This window comes from Rhipicephalus sanguineus, chromosome 10 (genome assembly GCF_013339695.2).
Source record: "Rhipicephalus sanguineus isolate Rsan-2018 chromosome 10, BIME_Rsan_1.4, whole genome shotgun sequence".
Classification (NCBI taxonomy): Eukaryota; Metazoa; Arthropoda; class Arachnida; order Ixodida; family Ixodidae; genus Rhipicephalus; species Rhipicephalus sanguineus.
Window position 1 is genome coordinate 30,066,466 of NC_051185.1, and position 16,526 is coordinate 30,082,991.

The 16,526-nt window shown below is 49.4% G+C and overlaps 1 protein-coding gene across 1 annotated transcript in view; it reads left to right on the top strand.

Annotated features, from left to right (window-relative positions):
- Positions 1-16,526, top strand: part of LOC119407322 (mucin-19) — a 46,203-nt gene that overhangs the window by 18,290 nt on the left and 11,387 nt on the right. The window contains exons 4-7 of the mRNA XM_037674238.2: positions 318-2,079; positions 7,615-8,934; positions 11,199-11,569; positions 14,729-15,995. Of these exons, the coding sequence (XP_037530166.1) occupies positions 318-2,079; positions 7,615-8,934; positions 11,199-11,569; positions 14,729-15,995 (4,720 nt within the window). The remainder of the gene's footprint in view (positions 1-317; positions 2,080-7,614; positions 8,935-11,198; positions 11,570-14,728; positions 15,996-16,526) is intronic.

The window sequence follows — 16,526 nt, forward strand, 5'->3', positions numbered from 1 at the left end:
GAGGGGACAGATAAGATAGCACAATGTACGAAATGTGTGATTCAGAAAAGAATTAAGCCATCTCGCACATTAACAAGTATCTAGTTTATTGGGCAGTGTTGGGTGAAGTTAAAGCAGCAATGAACGCTCTGCAGAGGCACACTTCAAGGTCACCCTTCATGATTGTTGCATAAGGTTTAGAAGGAATAATAGCAGGAATGAATGCTCTGCGGAGGCACACTTGAAGGTCACCCTGCATGACCACACATGTATTGGGAGGTCATTGGGTGCAGTTCAAGTTGCAGAGTCTGATGTCTCTCTCTTGTTACTGTGTGCAGATCATCAGCCTTACGCTTGCTGGTCGTTACGGGGAGCCACCGAAGGAGATCATCATCCAGAAAGCGGCGGAAGAGGGCGGTGAGCAGGGCTTACCGGCATCACCGCACGTGCCTGGAGTGCCATCGTCGTCCCCAGCTCTCGCTGCTGCCGCGTCCAGTCGCGCAGGCTCCTCCTCCACCACCACCACGCCTGCCGAGCCTCCCTCCATCCAGGCTAGGAGTCCCGCCTTTGCAGCGGCTGCGGCCACTTCGACCAGCGGCAGCAGCGGCAGTGCCTTTCGCTCTCCCAACGTAGTCGCCCCGCCACCACGGGAACCGCTGCCATTTCTGTCGAGCGGCTCGTCGCGATTGGTGCGACCCAGCGCCAAGACACGCCCGCCGTTCCCCTTTGCAAGCATGACTCACTCCATGAAGCAGAACAGCGCGGCAGCTGCCGCTGCCGCTGCAGCGGCCACTACGACGAGTGGGAGCAGGTTTCCATTTTCGCCCTCGCCTCCCCTGGCCGCGGCGCTCGGGGCAGCCCAGCGGCTCGGCAATGCAACGCGCGGCAACGTGGCGCTGTCTAGTCCGCTGCTGGTGAACCTACTCCAGAGCGAGACTGGGTCTGGCAGTCCGCAGAAGACGATGATGCCTCCGCCTCTAGACACGGGCCAGCCGACTAAACGGAAGCGCAGGCCCCCCAAAGGGAGCCGGGGCAAGGAGGGCTGTTCCCCGCCCGGTTCGCCATCCTCGCCACCTCCTGTGAGCCCAAGCTGCGACGGCACCAACATCCTCGGCAGCCGCGGCTTCCCCCTGTCCTCCCACATTCCCACCTCGCCGCCCCACGCGACGCCGCCGACGGCGACGGTCTCCGTGGCCCCTCCCTCGCCCCCCACCGCGGCTGAGAGCCGCACGACCACTCACCTCATCAACCCTTTCACCGGCCACCTGGAACCCATGCCTTCCGACGAAGAGGACGACGAACCGGCTGTCCGGGACCTAGAGACCTCGGAGTCTTCCGAGAACGGAGGCCACTCGGAGCGCAGCCTCTCCGATGGAAGCACCGGCGGCAAGGATCCGGGCAACCCGTCGTCCGACACAGACTCCGGCATCGGGAAGTCCTCGTCGTCGCAGTCCTCCAACGACCCCGAGCCGCCGCCGCGTGAGGAGGTGTCTCGCGTCTCTCTGCCGCCCACCGAAGGCGAGAAGCTCAAGTTAAGGCTAAAGCTGGACTCTAAGAAAAGCTGCCCTGTGAAGCCGGAGATCGAGGCGTCGCCGCCACCTTCGCCGCAGGGCGAGCCTCCCCGGGTTCCGCCGCTGCACATATCTCTGCGAGGCCCGAACGTGGCGGTGGTGGTGAGCCCGCGGAAGCCGGAGGCGGCCCCCAAGAAGCGGTCGCCCCGGTCGCCGCGTTCGAGCAACGGCGCGGAAGGCGGCGGGGCCAGCAACGACACGCGGAGGGGCTACCGCGGAGCCAGGGCTCGGGCTGACAAGGGAGCCGAGCGGATGCGGGAGCTTAGCTTACTGTCGGGCGGCATCGTCACGCGAGTGCCCGTGTCGGTGCCCGTGTCCATGTCGCCGACCGTGGTGCTGACGCCACTGCAACTGCAACACCCGATGGGGGCTGGGGGCACCCGGCGGACTCTGCCGTCGCCTTCTTCTTCTTCGTCTTCGCCTTCTTCTTCGTCTCCCTCATCCGCCTCTTCTTCCTCCTGCGCACAGAGTACAAAACCCCACTGGTCTGCCACCTCGCTGGGGCCAGAGGCAGACTCCTCCGTTAGCGGTGAGAACTGCGTTTCTGGTCCGGCTGCTCGCTCTTACGTTCCCTGGTGGCAATATGTTTTGCAGTCACTGGACACCCACGAGCCCACATCGTATAAAAGGGCGAAATATTCTTGATTCGTTGTTAAACTGCAGCACGACCGAGAGAGGGTGTGTATTCACCTGATTCTGTCCATATTGATTCTGTCATGCTGTAGTTAACAATGAACCAACTCATGTTGAATTCCAATGGCAGAGTCGGAGCAGCCGATGGACTCCGCGAGCGAGCACTCGACTCTGGCGTAGAGCGACGCCTCCAAATTCGCGATTGGAACACAATCCGCACCGCCGGAGCAAGCATGGGAGCAAGAAGGAAGCGGAAGTGCTTGAGTTGCCCAGAATACCTTGCGTGTAGTTATTCCATTCTGCTAATTCCGCTGTCGAATTCCTGCTCGTAGGCGGCAGTTTCAGCGTCGCTGTCACTATCCGATGAATCGCTCGTGCAGAAACTGGAGTTTTCTGACTCGGAGCTGTCGCTATCGATCAGCGGAAGCAATGCCGCACGATTTGCCCTGACGGCCCATGTTGACCGCCATTACTGTCAAAACGCGCGACAGCGGCAGCGCCCCCAAGCAGGCAAATGTGTTAAAGGAAGTACGTCAGGCCGAGTTCCGGTCGACTCCGCCAATTTTGCCGGAGCAACTTTTCCTGCTCCACGGGGTGACTCCCGCTCTGAATCCACTCCGACTCTCCCATTGGAACGCTTGACTCCCGCCCTCACTCTGCCATTGGAACACACTTGCTCCAAAAGGAGCAGAAAAGCCTGCTCCGACTCCGCCATTGGAATTCAACATCAGACTAGTCAGGGTTCTTTTTTTTTCTCTTTTTTTTCTTTGCTTTTGATATTGAGGTTCACTTTGTCTCAAAAAGTCACATTCATTCTTGCACACCATTTATTTATTTATTTGTATAAAAATACTCAGACTAGTCAGGTTTTCCTTTTTTTCTTTTTCATATCGAGGTTCACTTTGTCTCTAAAGGTGTCATTCATTCTTGCACACTATTTATTTTATTTATTTGTATAAAAATACTCAGACTAGTCAGGTTTTCTTTTTTTTTTTCATATTGAGGTTCTCTTTGTCTCTAAAGGTGTCATTCATTCTTGCACACTATTTATGTATTCGTATAAAAATACTGCGAAGGTCGTATGACATTGCAGAGGGAGTTCTGGGTGAGACATATCCTTAGCACAGACACTTCTGAAGACAGGGACAAGAAGATGGAGGAAAACACACAAGACGTTAACATTCAACTGTTGTTGTGTGTGGCCTTCCTTCCGTGTCCTCATCTTCACGAATCTCTGCAATTTCAAACACTTAGGATACGTTAGTGCACAGATGTAAATGATAAATAGTGGCGTAAAATGATACTCAAAGTACCTCAATATCCATAAGGATGCATATCAGTCAATTTTACAAAGAATAGCATTCTTATCACACAGTGTATATGATTCTTCTGTACACCGATTCATCGCTCCTGATTTAAATCCACGGAGCTTTTTTTTCCGCTTTCCTTTGCTTCTTGTGATTACGTTTGGAAAACAGTATTGGAATCACTAGAAAAGTAAGATTCCTTCAGGGCTGGAAGTCATGTTGAGAGCAGCAAGCATGTCACTCAGAATAAACGGCGGGAGTGCGTTCGATGTCTCTTGAGCTGTCGGCTGACAATTGGTTCTCAGCTCTGATAGGGTGCCTTTATGCAATAAGGTTTGCAGGGTGGGGACATGTGTCCATTGGCGCCTTAGCGGGTCGTACCTTGATTAAAAAACTTCTAGTGGGGATGGGGTGTGTTTTTGTTGTGTTTTTTCGTCCACTTTGCATTGAGTGTGGTGTCGCTGTTGTTGTGTGGTCTGAAGTTTTTTTGATGTCAACTTGTGTGATCAAGACTAAGCATTTTTAAACAGTATATAAAAAGCTCATTAATTCAGCCATCGTTAGCCCGGAAAGCTAGATAATTGGACCTGCTCACTGGTCACGGCAAGCGTGTACATTGGCATTACACTCTTGTCAATTTGAATGATCATTGGAGTGTGCCCAGCGTGAAGCACCGCACATGTGTGGCTCAAAAGAAAGTGAGAACACTGTGCAGCCAAAAATGAGGTACGGTGCAGCCCACACACTACCATCATCATCATCAGTGTCAATCGTACAATAGTGGTAGGAAAGCCAGAACGCTTTGTGCTTATTCGCTAGCAGTGTGCATATAGAGGCATTTTAAAACAGAATCGACTACGAACTGAATAGTGCGAGTAATACTATCCTAATAGTTTTTGAACAGTGAGGCAACCATTTTCAAAACGGCTCTAGGATTTCGCGATACATTGAGTGAAAGAGAGATTCACATTCTTTAACCAAGGAATGTCACGATTCATTCTAAGTGATGACAGCACTGCACGATTATGTAAACTATGGTGATCCGATATACAGCAGTCACTACTACATTCGACATATTTCGTGTGTGTAGGTTTAAATGCAGCAATGACTCCAGTATTCAAGGTGGTACTTTGCCACGAGCTTTTGAATAAAACTGAGATCTGAAAATTAAACACAGTTGAACCAAACATTCAGCTTAACGCGTAACGAAACGGATAAGCCAGTTATCACGGCATGGGCCTTAGCACCAAATGCAGACAAACGTTTGTGTTGAATACTGATTGGATACTTCGTGTGTTGACTGATTTGAGCGTCGTGAGCTGCATAGGTGCCGTGACATGCCCGTGCTCTCGCTCGCGATCACACTGAAAGTAACCCATGCGTTCGAAGAAAAAAAAAAAATGTGCTCAAGGGTTATGACGTGTGCTGATGAACAAACGTAGCTTCTTGCCCCCTTGTCAGGCCACCATCTCCACTGTTTCCTCAGTCTTTGCAGCATTAGTGCATAGCAGAAAAAAAATAACTGCATTTTTAGCATTGGGAGAAGAAACTAAATAAGCATGCCAACTTTTATTGAATTAGGTTTGAAAATAAGCAAGGGCATCATTAGGACCCATGTCTCCCCTTACATAAAACTGAGACAAAAAGATTTAACGATTTTGAACTCTGCACCACACAGCTGTGTAACAAAACGGACAAAACTAGTAGTTATCACTGCTCGTGCCTTAGCACTAAAGTTGGGTAAACATCACTGTTGGATACTGTATCTGCAAGAACAGTTTACAGAAATACTGCACTTTCATCTGTTGTCATTCATTTACATGTGCAGAAAAAATTGCACTTCTGAACCTGAATGCAGCCGTATTGCTTGTGTTAAGTTATTACAAGATGAAGACAGGAACTGACTGATGCATTGCAGCCACAGCACAGTCAAAAGTTCACACAATAAAGCCCAGCACTGTAATAGCAACATCTACAGAAAATTGCAGGAAAACAATGGGCAGGGGCCTATTTTCAGTGAATACAAAGTAAACTGAAGTGTACCATCTACATGATATCCATAACGTTGGCCAGTAGCCAGTCTCATAATGATGATGATAGTGGACTGATTGCACTTTTGGTTTTGCAACACTGGATTTTTAAGCAAAAACACCTTCATTTAGTGATTGGTATAGTATTGATAGTCCCATAAATGCTTGGGGTGCATGCATCTTGGTGATTTAACAATTAAAAAAGAAAAACCCTTGCTGTTTTATTTGAGTGCCAAATCAAATAGAATGCTGTTAGATTTGTTCAAAATTTTTGAGTACTTGAACACACCCCTATACTACATGTCTAGAATAAGTTTATTTAGTAATTTACAGTACTAAGGTTTTTGACTCTCAACATCATTATGACTTTAAGGTGGGAGGCCACATTCAAATGCCACTTTCCTTGCAGTGTTGTTTTTATATTTTTGACATTTTATGTGTGCCCAAACATTCAAAACATGTTGTAAAAAGTTATCTATCATAAGTAGTTTGGGAGTTACCACAGCATGTTTGCCAGCCCATTCACTTGAATTGCAAAACCAGAACTACATTGCATTGGTTTTAAAAATAAGTAGTTTTACTTGTATATAAATTCTATTCAATGTACTTTTTTATTTTATGTTTACTGTAATATTAACGAATATTTTTATGCTTAGTTTTACATTTGTAACTATTTTTAAAAATCTGTTAAGAATGGCCACTAGGGGGATGTCCACTGCACAAAGAATGTTTGTTTTTCAAAACAAGATTTTGCTACAGCTCATCTAATGCAAACTTTGATCACTTTTTCTTTCTTCTTTTAATGTGTATTTTGAGATGAAATTTTGCTCACTCACTTCTCATATACAGATGTGTGCAATTTAACTGGGATCAAAGAAATTGATACAGTGTTTTTGAATTCACTTTTGATTTTGCAAATAAGGTTGGACCAGATGGACAATTTTTCTCACTTTGCACAGTTTTTTAAAGAGTAATTCCTCAGTATTTATTTCTATACATTTATCCTAGTTGATTGCATAGCCCCCACAGTTAGCTACTTAAATGCCAAAGCTTTACTCAGTTCAGCAATTTATTAGTATCATTGCTGCTATGGCTGGCACTACCTGGCAGTAAATCAAAGAATTTTTTGCACTTTATACAGTAACAGTAAGTTAAATGTTTACTCAGGGGAAACGGTTATTTCAATCCTGGCTCTTCATTATTTTTTTTTGTTTTGTTTGTGTGGCCTGCCACCTTAATAGAGTTGTTTCTCCTCCTCCTATTGCAATGGGGAGGGGGGGGGGGGGGTTGACAAGGGTGGGCACCCTTCTCACCCCTCTCATCTGACACCTTCAGTCTGGTCTATGGGGGCCAATTTATGTGCACTTATTGTCACCTGCTGCCACTTTTGGTCAGCCGATCTTACAGTTTGAATCCAGTACGCCCAATATTTTACGTAGCATGCACGTCCACAGTAGACATTACTGAGTGTGTGTGTGTGTGTGTGTGTGTGTGTGTGTGTGTGTGTGTGTGTGTGTGTGTGTGTGTGTGTGTGTGTGTGTGTGTGTGTGTGTGTGTGTGTGTGTGTGTGTGTGTGAGTGAAATTCTTGTGTCATTTGGACACCTTGTTCTTGAAGCCCTAAAATAAGGAATAGAATGTGAGGAAATTGCCCGAGTAAATGGCATGCTTGATTTGGTAGTGTGGCAGCAAGCAGCCTCTTGCTTAGTGCTGCAGGAGTTGCGATAACCACCGAGATCACCCGCAGGCTATCGATTTCAAAAGGCCACGATGTTGTGCTCCAGAATTCGACATGAGCGCAATTCACGGACCACTAGTTTGAGAGCCACTGGAGCACTGTATACTCAAGCTTCTGGATGGTAGTCAAGGTATTCGTGCCAGATTACCTTTCGGGCTCTTTCTGCTCCCGAAGCCTGGGAGTTGCATTACTACAGGAATGAATGCCGTTTCCCTGCATTCCTCGTGTTTTCTTTTCTTCATCCCGTGTTTGCGTTGTTAATTCCTTCTTTCAAGCATGAACCAACTAAGCCCGCCTTTCATCACTTCATTTCTTGCAGTGTCAGTTTCAGAACTCTCGCTCTCTCACCATCTTGCAGATGGTTCTAGCCCGCTGCGAGACCGTCCCGATCTACCTCATGCCCTGCGGTCCGCGGACCACGACACCGGCGCTGCCACGTTGGCAACAACGACGACGACAGCAGCAACAACCGTGGCAGTGCCGCCGCGTCAAGCCGGCAACAACGAGCCTGCCACAAACAGTGCCTTGGGAGCCCTCGAGTGCCACACAACGCCGCACCGGACAGCGCTGAGGCCTGGGAGCGTTCCGACACCCGAGACCAACGGGGTGCTGCACATCGACGAGGAAGAGCAGCGGTCACCCAGCCCCTGCCGTGCTTCCCCGTCCTCTCTGGCCAAGACGACGATGACGGTGGCGACGACGAGTGCAATAGAGAAGAAGCCCCTTGCCAACTGCATCGAGGGGCCCATCACCAACCACGTCGGCTCGACCAAGGGCGACGAGGTCGACGAGCTCCGCGAGATGGCCGAGCGGAGGCTGTCTCCGACGCCCATGGCACGGATCATCTCCCTGGACGCCGTCGCAACCAAGAAGGCCACCTTCGGGGGTCCCGTCTTCGAGGTGTCGGACGTGGACGTGCCCGCGGCACTCAAGTTGGGCGGCCTGGTAGGCGGGAACCACCGGATGCCCCTGCTCATCCCGACCGGTGGCGGCGGAACGTTTCGTGGCGACGTGGTGCTTCGCCAGGAGTACGCCGCTGCCGCCCACCACCACCCGCACCACCACTTCCACTGCACCACGGCCAATTCCGTCCTCAAGCCTGGCATTGTGCGCGTGAACCGGCTCAGGTTCGGAGCGGGCTTTGCCACGGCTACCGCCGCCTCCACGGTCGCGGCCACGGGAACGACACAGCCAAGGGTGGAGACGACGGCATCAAACGTGGCTGTAAAAACCAACGGCATCGCGTCGTCATCGCCGCTGCAGAACGAGTGCGACTCGACGATAGACGCGGAGTCGAGCCTCGACTCGGACGACCTCGTCCCGAATGGGCCGTCAACGACGACGTCCCTAGTGGCGGCGGGGTCACTGTCGGCAAGTGCAACGTCACAGACACTATCGGCGGCAAGTGCAATTGTGTCCAGGTCGGACGGGTTTTCGGAACTGCCACTGTCTCGTGGCCTGTGTGACTCGGCGACCAACGGCAGTGTGGATTTTGTTGCAGTGGTCGGCAGTGACAACGGTGTGACGACAACGGGGAGGGCCGAGGAGAATGGGGAGGTTGTGTCACCGGACTCGAACCATGAGCCACTACCACGTGACCCCTTAGGCCCCAGCGACACTGACGGTGACAAGAGCGGTGACGAGGAGGAGGCGAGCTCGGCCCTGTCAGAGGAGAGAGGTAAGCCCGTCTTGCGTCGTGTCAAGGAGCACCAGAGTTAGCCTGGTCAACAGGCTCCTGCTGGATAGGTCAAGCATACCACAGTCGTGTTACCTTTGGAGAAGTTTAAGGGCTGAAACCAAATTGGGCAAGTAAATACTTTTGTTTCGTACTGCTGTCTGTAACCGTGCGATTTGACGTCTTCGACCAGGTATTGCACATCAACCAGGTCCTACAACAGTACTGGGTTCGAGTTTCAATAATTTGAATGCTCAAGAAGCACTTGAACTGTGATGTAAATGGCCTTCCATTGCCTGCCTCCATTGCATGAAGCTGGGTCTTCATGCGGGAGCTCTCTTGGTTGGTTTTACTATCTCCTTTTCACACGTTCAGCACTGGGGATAAAACTGCCATTACAGTACAGCTCTCTTTTTCACTGCATCATAAGCTGGGTTCCAAGCAGTAATTGAACCGAAAACTGGTTGGGTTTGGAGGAATCGTTTTCAAAGTGGTCCAGGTAATTGTTCAGCAGGCCTTCCAGACCTCTAGTTAGCATTCATCAGAGTGTTAATGGAGAAAGGTACAAAGCCTCCGACAGCTAACCGAATTTTGGAGTCTTGCTTTAGATGCCAATCTGAGCCAAACGGGTAAATATGTGAAGTGAATGTTGTAAATGTTATGCTATATTTCTATGTATCTATAGGTTGTTTGTATATATTTTTTAAAAGTACTACAATCAAACCTCGTTATAATGAAGTCGCATCCGACATGAAAATGGCTCCGTTATATCCAAAAATTTGTTATAATCATATATTTACAACACTGTATTGATACCAAGACTATTCTTCAATAACTTCATTATACCAGATAATTTGTTATGTGCAAATTTGTTATTTTGAGGTTTGCTGTATAATCATGCAAAGTGGCCACCTTTAGGACATGGTTTAGGATCACATTGAGAAATGTTTAACTCCAGATACCTGAAGCTTGTTATTAACATCAATTGGTTTTTAAAATGTATTTTCTTCTTTTATCTTCATTATTTCGTTAGCAACATCGAGCTCACTTTTCAAACTATTTGCAATGAGTCTGTCTTTCAACGCTGTGGGATCTGAGAGGTGTGATTGCCGCTCTTGGAACACACGGAAGATAGCAGACGCGGTCGGTTCAACGAACACTTTCTCGTTTATTAAACATTTCTTTACATACGGTGAGCTCGCCGGCCGAATCCTGTTACAATCTAGTGACACGCCAAAACTTATATAATGACAATGAATACCCGGATAACATAACACGCTCAAGATAACATAAGACATAAAATACACCATAACATAAGACAAGCAATAACCGCGAATGCAGCATCGCGAGGACGCACGACTCTCCACGACACGGAGGGGGGGGGGGGGTGCCGAGGGAGACAAGCCGCGGTATCGTCCCCCACGGGACCCACCGCGGGAGCCGTCCGTCCACGCAAGCCGCCAAATCCCAAGAGACTTCCTTTTTCCCGCCCGGCGGCCGTGGCGGCCTCGCTCGCTTCTCTCCGGTGGCGTGGCCTTCGCTCACGCGCAAACCCCAACGCTCGCGAGCCCAGCACCACTGCCATCGACGGCCTATCCGCGAGGCGCGCGTGCGCCATGAGGTGCAGACAACTTTACAGGGGCTGATAGCACCCCCACAACGTGAACACCCCTTTTCATTCACCAAGTTGCTGAGAAGCTTTTACTGTAGGTTTAGGCAGTGCAGTTTATATGCTCTAGCAGCTGGGTCGAAAAAAGGCTATGCACTGAGTGTCCGGTGAATAAGAAAGCGCGAATTTAAACAATGGCTAGTCTTTGAAATTAACTGCAATGCCTCCAGGTTTCTTATCTTTACACTCTGGACTGAACATTTTTGACATAGCCAACTATAACTAATTCTGCATTTAGTTATGACAATATGGACTGAATCAAGACTTCTTCCATGGAATAATGAGTGAATGGTCTGATGCTTAGGCAGCCCATGGATGGAAGTTGAATACTGTTTGCCGAAAAAAAAAAAAAAGATGGTCTTGGTAATCTTCATACAAAGGCCTCACATATGAGAGGGTTTGACATTGCCGCAAATTGAGTTGGAGCGCGGTAAGAACCACTCGAATGTGCCACCATTAAGTGCGCTACTAGTTGATGGGTGAATGTAGAGACACCTACGCTCTGCCACCTCAACCACGGTTCGGAAGGACCCATACGGGATCGCAGTGCCGGTTCACGGTGTAGAGCGGCCCGTTTCGCCTTCTCTCCTTCCTCCAGGGAGTTCCGTCTCGCCGCCAAGCGAAGACCCCTGCAGCAACATTCCGCCAGACCGGCCGTCGTCGGCATCGTTGCCACCCGCTGCACCCTCGCCCCTCCCTCCCCCACCATCATCCTCCCCGGAAACCACCGCGGTGGTGGTGGCCTCTAGTCAGTCGATGGCCACCCCGTCCGAGGCGGCAGCGCCCTCTTCGCTCTGTGTGGTGGCGAGCTCCATATCCTCCTCCTCCATACCTTCTTCCTCTTGCTCGTCCGCCACGACCTGGGACTCCACGCGGCTGATGACGACGTCCGACGTGGCCGAGGCAATGCCGAGGACGCAACCCCAGCCTGCCGGCAGTTTGGTGGACGTGCCTTCGAGCACGTTGCAGGTGAGTGCGTTGGGGCTGGGTTTCGCTATATTTGAAAACAAATTTGTACAGTACTTACGGGTTCAAACAGGACATCAGATTTTTTTAGTATAACGACTGGTATGCGCAGTTGCTTTGGATAACCACGTCATGTCGCAACGAATCTGGTATATAAAGACAATGTTGGCTCTGATCTACGAGTTTGAGTCGATATGACCAGGACTGAACACTGTGGAAACAAAAGTATGTGCGTTACTCACATAGCCCTAAATTGTCCCGTTTCAACCCATGAGTACTGTACAATCGTTGCATTCTACCGGCATTAACATATGCCTTGAAGGAGCCCCGCAACACTTTTCCAAGTAATCATTGAATGACTTCATTAAAGGAGTTTATTGCTTCACGAATCGACTGCCGCAAGAATTTTTACTATTCGTCTAGTACGAGCGAAGTTACAGGGATTTGTCGCACGCTCTAAGCACTCTCTCTCTCTCCTTTCGTACCAGCAATTGCGCTGAAAGCTACGCAACGGGGGATGGCGAGGGGGCAAGAAGCTATGTCCATTTGTCAGCGCGTGTCATGATTTTGAGCACTTTCTTTTCTGTTTTTTTTTAATGCGCAGCTCACTTTCATTGTGATCACAAGGGCACCGCTCTAATTCTATATTGTGTGTAATTCTAGCACTAATAGTGGGCAGCATCCCACGGTGGCCGTGGGAACTATGCAGCTCACGATGCTCAAATCAGCCAATGGCCATGATCTTCGAGCTGATGGAATGGTCATTTTGTCTTATGGCATCATTTGTCGAGAGAAAAGTGAGCAATTTATAGCTGACTTTAAAATTTAAATCTTAATTCCATGCCGCATGCTGTGCTCTAATGTTTGGCCCACATGTTCGCAGGAGCCTCGACTATCGACCAGCAGCATTTTCTGATCTTGTTCAAAAAGTGTTGCAGGGCCCCTTTAACAGGATCGATTGTTAGGCAAACAAATTGTAGTGAACAATACAGACGACGATGAAGCAGCCAAGAAAGCAAGCCACAGCGTTAGTGGTAGCCACGCGACCCGAGCTTGCGCTTGACAAAATATATTCATTATAGAAGAGAGCATTTGAGTTTTGTTGTCACGTTCTTGTCTTTTGTTCCTTGTTTTTTAAAGGACCCCTGACAGCAAAATTTTTGTTGGTGACTTTTTTGCTGTAATTTGTAGCTTTGGGTCTTGTAATCTCTAAATTAAATCGTGAATGCTCTAGCGTATCGTACAACTAATTCTAGCGTAGTTGATTGTGACCATTTTAGCATTACTTCAAAACGCCCACCTAAAAACCACAAGAAACTGGCGCCCCATGCGGGGGAGCGTCAAAGACCACGTGCACTCAAGCTGTGGTGACGTTGAAAGCGCGGTTTTCAAATTGGGGCCCCGCGCGCGGTAGAGATTGAAAGTATGTGGGTGCCTCGGTATGGGTTAAACCTGTTAAGCGCGTGTCGCCTCACGAAAACTACCTCCAGAGCAGCCCGACAACAGAGCGAGAGGGGTGCGGAACAATAGGCCTCGTATTGTGCACGTGCGCCCCGCAAACCTTCTGTGACGTCCACAATACTTGCTTTACTCGTGGAACGTCACGCGGGGCCTCTATCTTCGTCATACCAGGATGTCGCAAGGTGCAGCCAACTCAAGTGAGCACTCACGCGTACTTTAAAACCAAATTAAGATATCTTACAGGCAACGTTCGTCACTAATAATCGGTCAGATGTGCCCCAGTATACAGGAAAGTCAAACAACACAAAGATCTCGATGTTTCAATTTTGGTGTCAGGGGTCTTTTAAGGCTTGATCTTGTAATATACCATATAAGGTGAAAACTTAAAGTTAACAAAGACTCTGGTGAAGAAGCAAAGCACCATGCAGTGAGGAATGGAATAAAGAAACTGTTAGGCATAACATTGAAAGGCGGGAAGGTGGTAGTATCGACTGAAGAGCGGATGGGGTAGTTTATATTCCACGTGAGATGGGAAGAGGGAATAATGGAGTTAAGCAGGCCACGTAAGATGGAACTAGTTTCGATAACTGTTCTCACCATGACAAATCAAATATGAGAAAATTAACTTTTAAATGCATGATATCCCAGAGGTGTATTGCCACTGGGCCTTCTTTCTGAAGTCCGGTCTCCTAAATGCAGTTGAAATCTAACGTCTGGAAAAAAAAAAAATGTGGCGTGCATCCACACCTGGCACTGAAAAGAATAATAATACCAGTAGAGTTTACTTTCATTCAGTGTGTTTGGTACTTACAAATGTTTTCTGTTTTGATTGCCCACTGACTGTATCTCAGGTTAGTCACACTTGCATAACAGTAATTTTAAACCGTCCATGTACCTATCATCCATAGTGTACTCGTTTACTGGAGATTCATGCATGAGGGACCAGTATGTGGCACCATTTTCCTCCTTAACTGGTGTAAAATACTTGGCAGCAGCATTATCAATATTACTACATGTGCGTTTGTATATTCCTATGTGATTGGGCTTCACCCACAAAAAACTGTTAGCATCGCTCAGTGCAGGCTGCACTGCAATGTTGAGAAACTTGCAGGATGTAAGTAGCCGAGTTTATTCTGGGACTAACGCGAGCACCAGTGATAACTCTGAAAGGTTCTATCAGGCATGTATAGAAGCCGATGCATTTCATGGACGATCACATTACCGATGACTAGCTGTGGTCGCCATTGCAATACGGGTTACTTGATTCATTGTGGGCGAAGTGCTTGAAACGTAGACGGAAAAGAGGAGAACGACGCAAGGTTATTTGATTATCTAGATACAAGTACGCCCAGTTTGTTATACCCATGTATTGTACTGCTGCCTTCTTCACCGTCACAACCATGTGACACTACGCAGTTCATTTTCAATTTTCATTTAAATGTGTACACCCTAGTAGCATAGCTTAGTGACACGTAGGGGTTGGGCTGTGTTGCAAGGTGTCGCTGCCACTTCTGCTAATAGTTTTGATGTGTCTCTGTGGTAAACCGGTATTCTGTTAGTATACTGAGTATACATATGAAAACTCTATAATGAGAGCAACTTGTTAACGAAGGAGATTGGGAGATGCGCATTTGTGGGCATTCCCTCGGTTGCGAAAATGAGCTCCTGGCAACCGTTTTTGTTACGCACTTGCGTTTCCAGGTTCCTGGGGGCCAAATGATCTCGCCTTCCATGTGGAGCACCGCGGGCAGCAGTAGCAGCAGCAGCGGTGCCGGCAGTGATCCACAGCAGCGGCTCACGTTCATCTTCAAGGGCAACCTGACGGCAGCAACGACAAGTTCCTCCTCGTCCCCGACCAGTTGCCACCCCGTGCTGGCCCTCCCGGCTAGTTCCGGAAGCGGCGTGCCCAAGACGGTTCCGATCAAGCTCCTGGCCCTTCCGTCAGGCACCTCCGGGCTCACTCTCAAGTCGTCCCTGGCCGAGTTGATCTCTTCTCCGGCCACCCAGGTTGGCTCGCCACGTTCGGCGTCCAGCAGGTCCGTGTCGCCACCGATTCGGCTCGTCGTATCCAAGATGGCGCCAACAGTCAAGGGCACCGGCCTCAGCAACACGGCCAGAGCAGTGCCGTCACCCACTGGTCCACCGTTGTCGACCTCGAGCCCATCCCTGGTGAACATGGTCGTGAAATCGGTGATGGCCGCCGCGGTAACGAGTGCAATGACGACGACGGCACACCTGCCCGCAACGATGACCAGCGCTGAGGCAGCTCCCACTTCAATGCTGTCCAGTACGGCACCGTCGTCAGCGAATGTTTCTCTACCGGTGGCGCCAGACGAACGGCAGCCAGTTGTGAGTGGTGTTTGTGAAGTGTCGGGGGAGGAAGGAGCGCCCGTCGAAGTAGACTCTCGGGAGGCAACGTGTGCAATGGCGGCAACGCCCTCTGTGGTTGTGACCGAGGCAGACACGCGCGGAGGAGCCACCGCAGCGGCGTCTGCCGGGGTGGTGCCAGCGGCGGTCGCCGAGCCGGGTAGTAGTGGCGGAGGAGAGTGTGGTGATGTGGACAAAAGCCATTTGGAGCGGCTCGCGTCGCCCACATTGTTGTCGGGAGTTTGTGCGGACTTGGCGGAGGACGGCGAGCTGGCGGTGCTGAGCCCCTCGGTGATTGCCAATCACATTGGGTCGCCCCAGCTGCCAGACTCGCTGTCGACGCTTTTGGACATGGCGATAGACCCGCCTGACGATGATGACGACGACGAGAGTGAACTGGCGAGCAACCGGGATTCCCCGTTGCCCGTGTCGCTGCTGCTCACGAACCACAAGGACTCTGAAGAGGAGCCACAGATGCGAGAGCACGAGGCCGATCTAGAACTGCTACGGACATGTCCCGAGGCTTCGGTTGTTTGTGCACCTGGTGACGACCTGGGGGACGATGGCCGACTTAGGAATCAGAGACGACGGACAGCACAAGGTAGGTTATGTGTTTCGTTCATCCAATTCGGATCGCAGAGCTTATTGAAATTTACAGTGCTCAAACGGACGAGATGTTCCAGAATAAATAGAACACAGGTGCTGACTCTCAGCTGGCGATTTATTGCAAGACACAGAGAATATATACATACATGCAAAACGTACACAACGCTATTGCAAACGGACTTAGCTGGGTTCAAATGCATGTAAGCACAAGTTCACATGACAGCTCTATCCAGCTATTGGTTTTGGCTTATGCCCCTTTTTGTATATCTTACTCACATTTTAGGAGAAATGTCGTGCCAATAAAAGCTTTTTCACGACGTGTGCCAGCAAAGACCACATATAAATATAACTCTTTGTTCTTGCATTATTGCTCATCAGAAAATGCTTTTCTAACTCTACAGCTTAGCCACTATGTCAGCCACTTGGTTGCTGCTGATATTGAAATCTATGAGTCATTTTGAAAGGACCAGGATGTGTGAATGGAGTGAACAGGGCACTGAATTCTGTCTTCTTCTTCTCGTGGTTA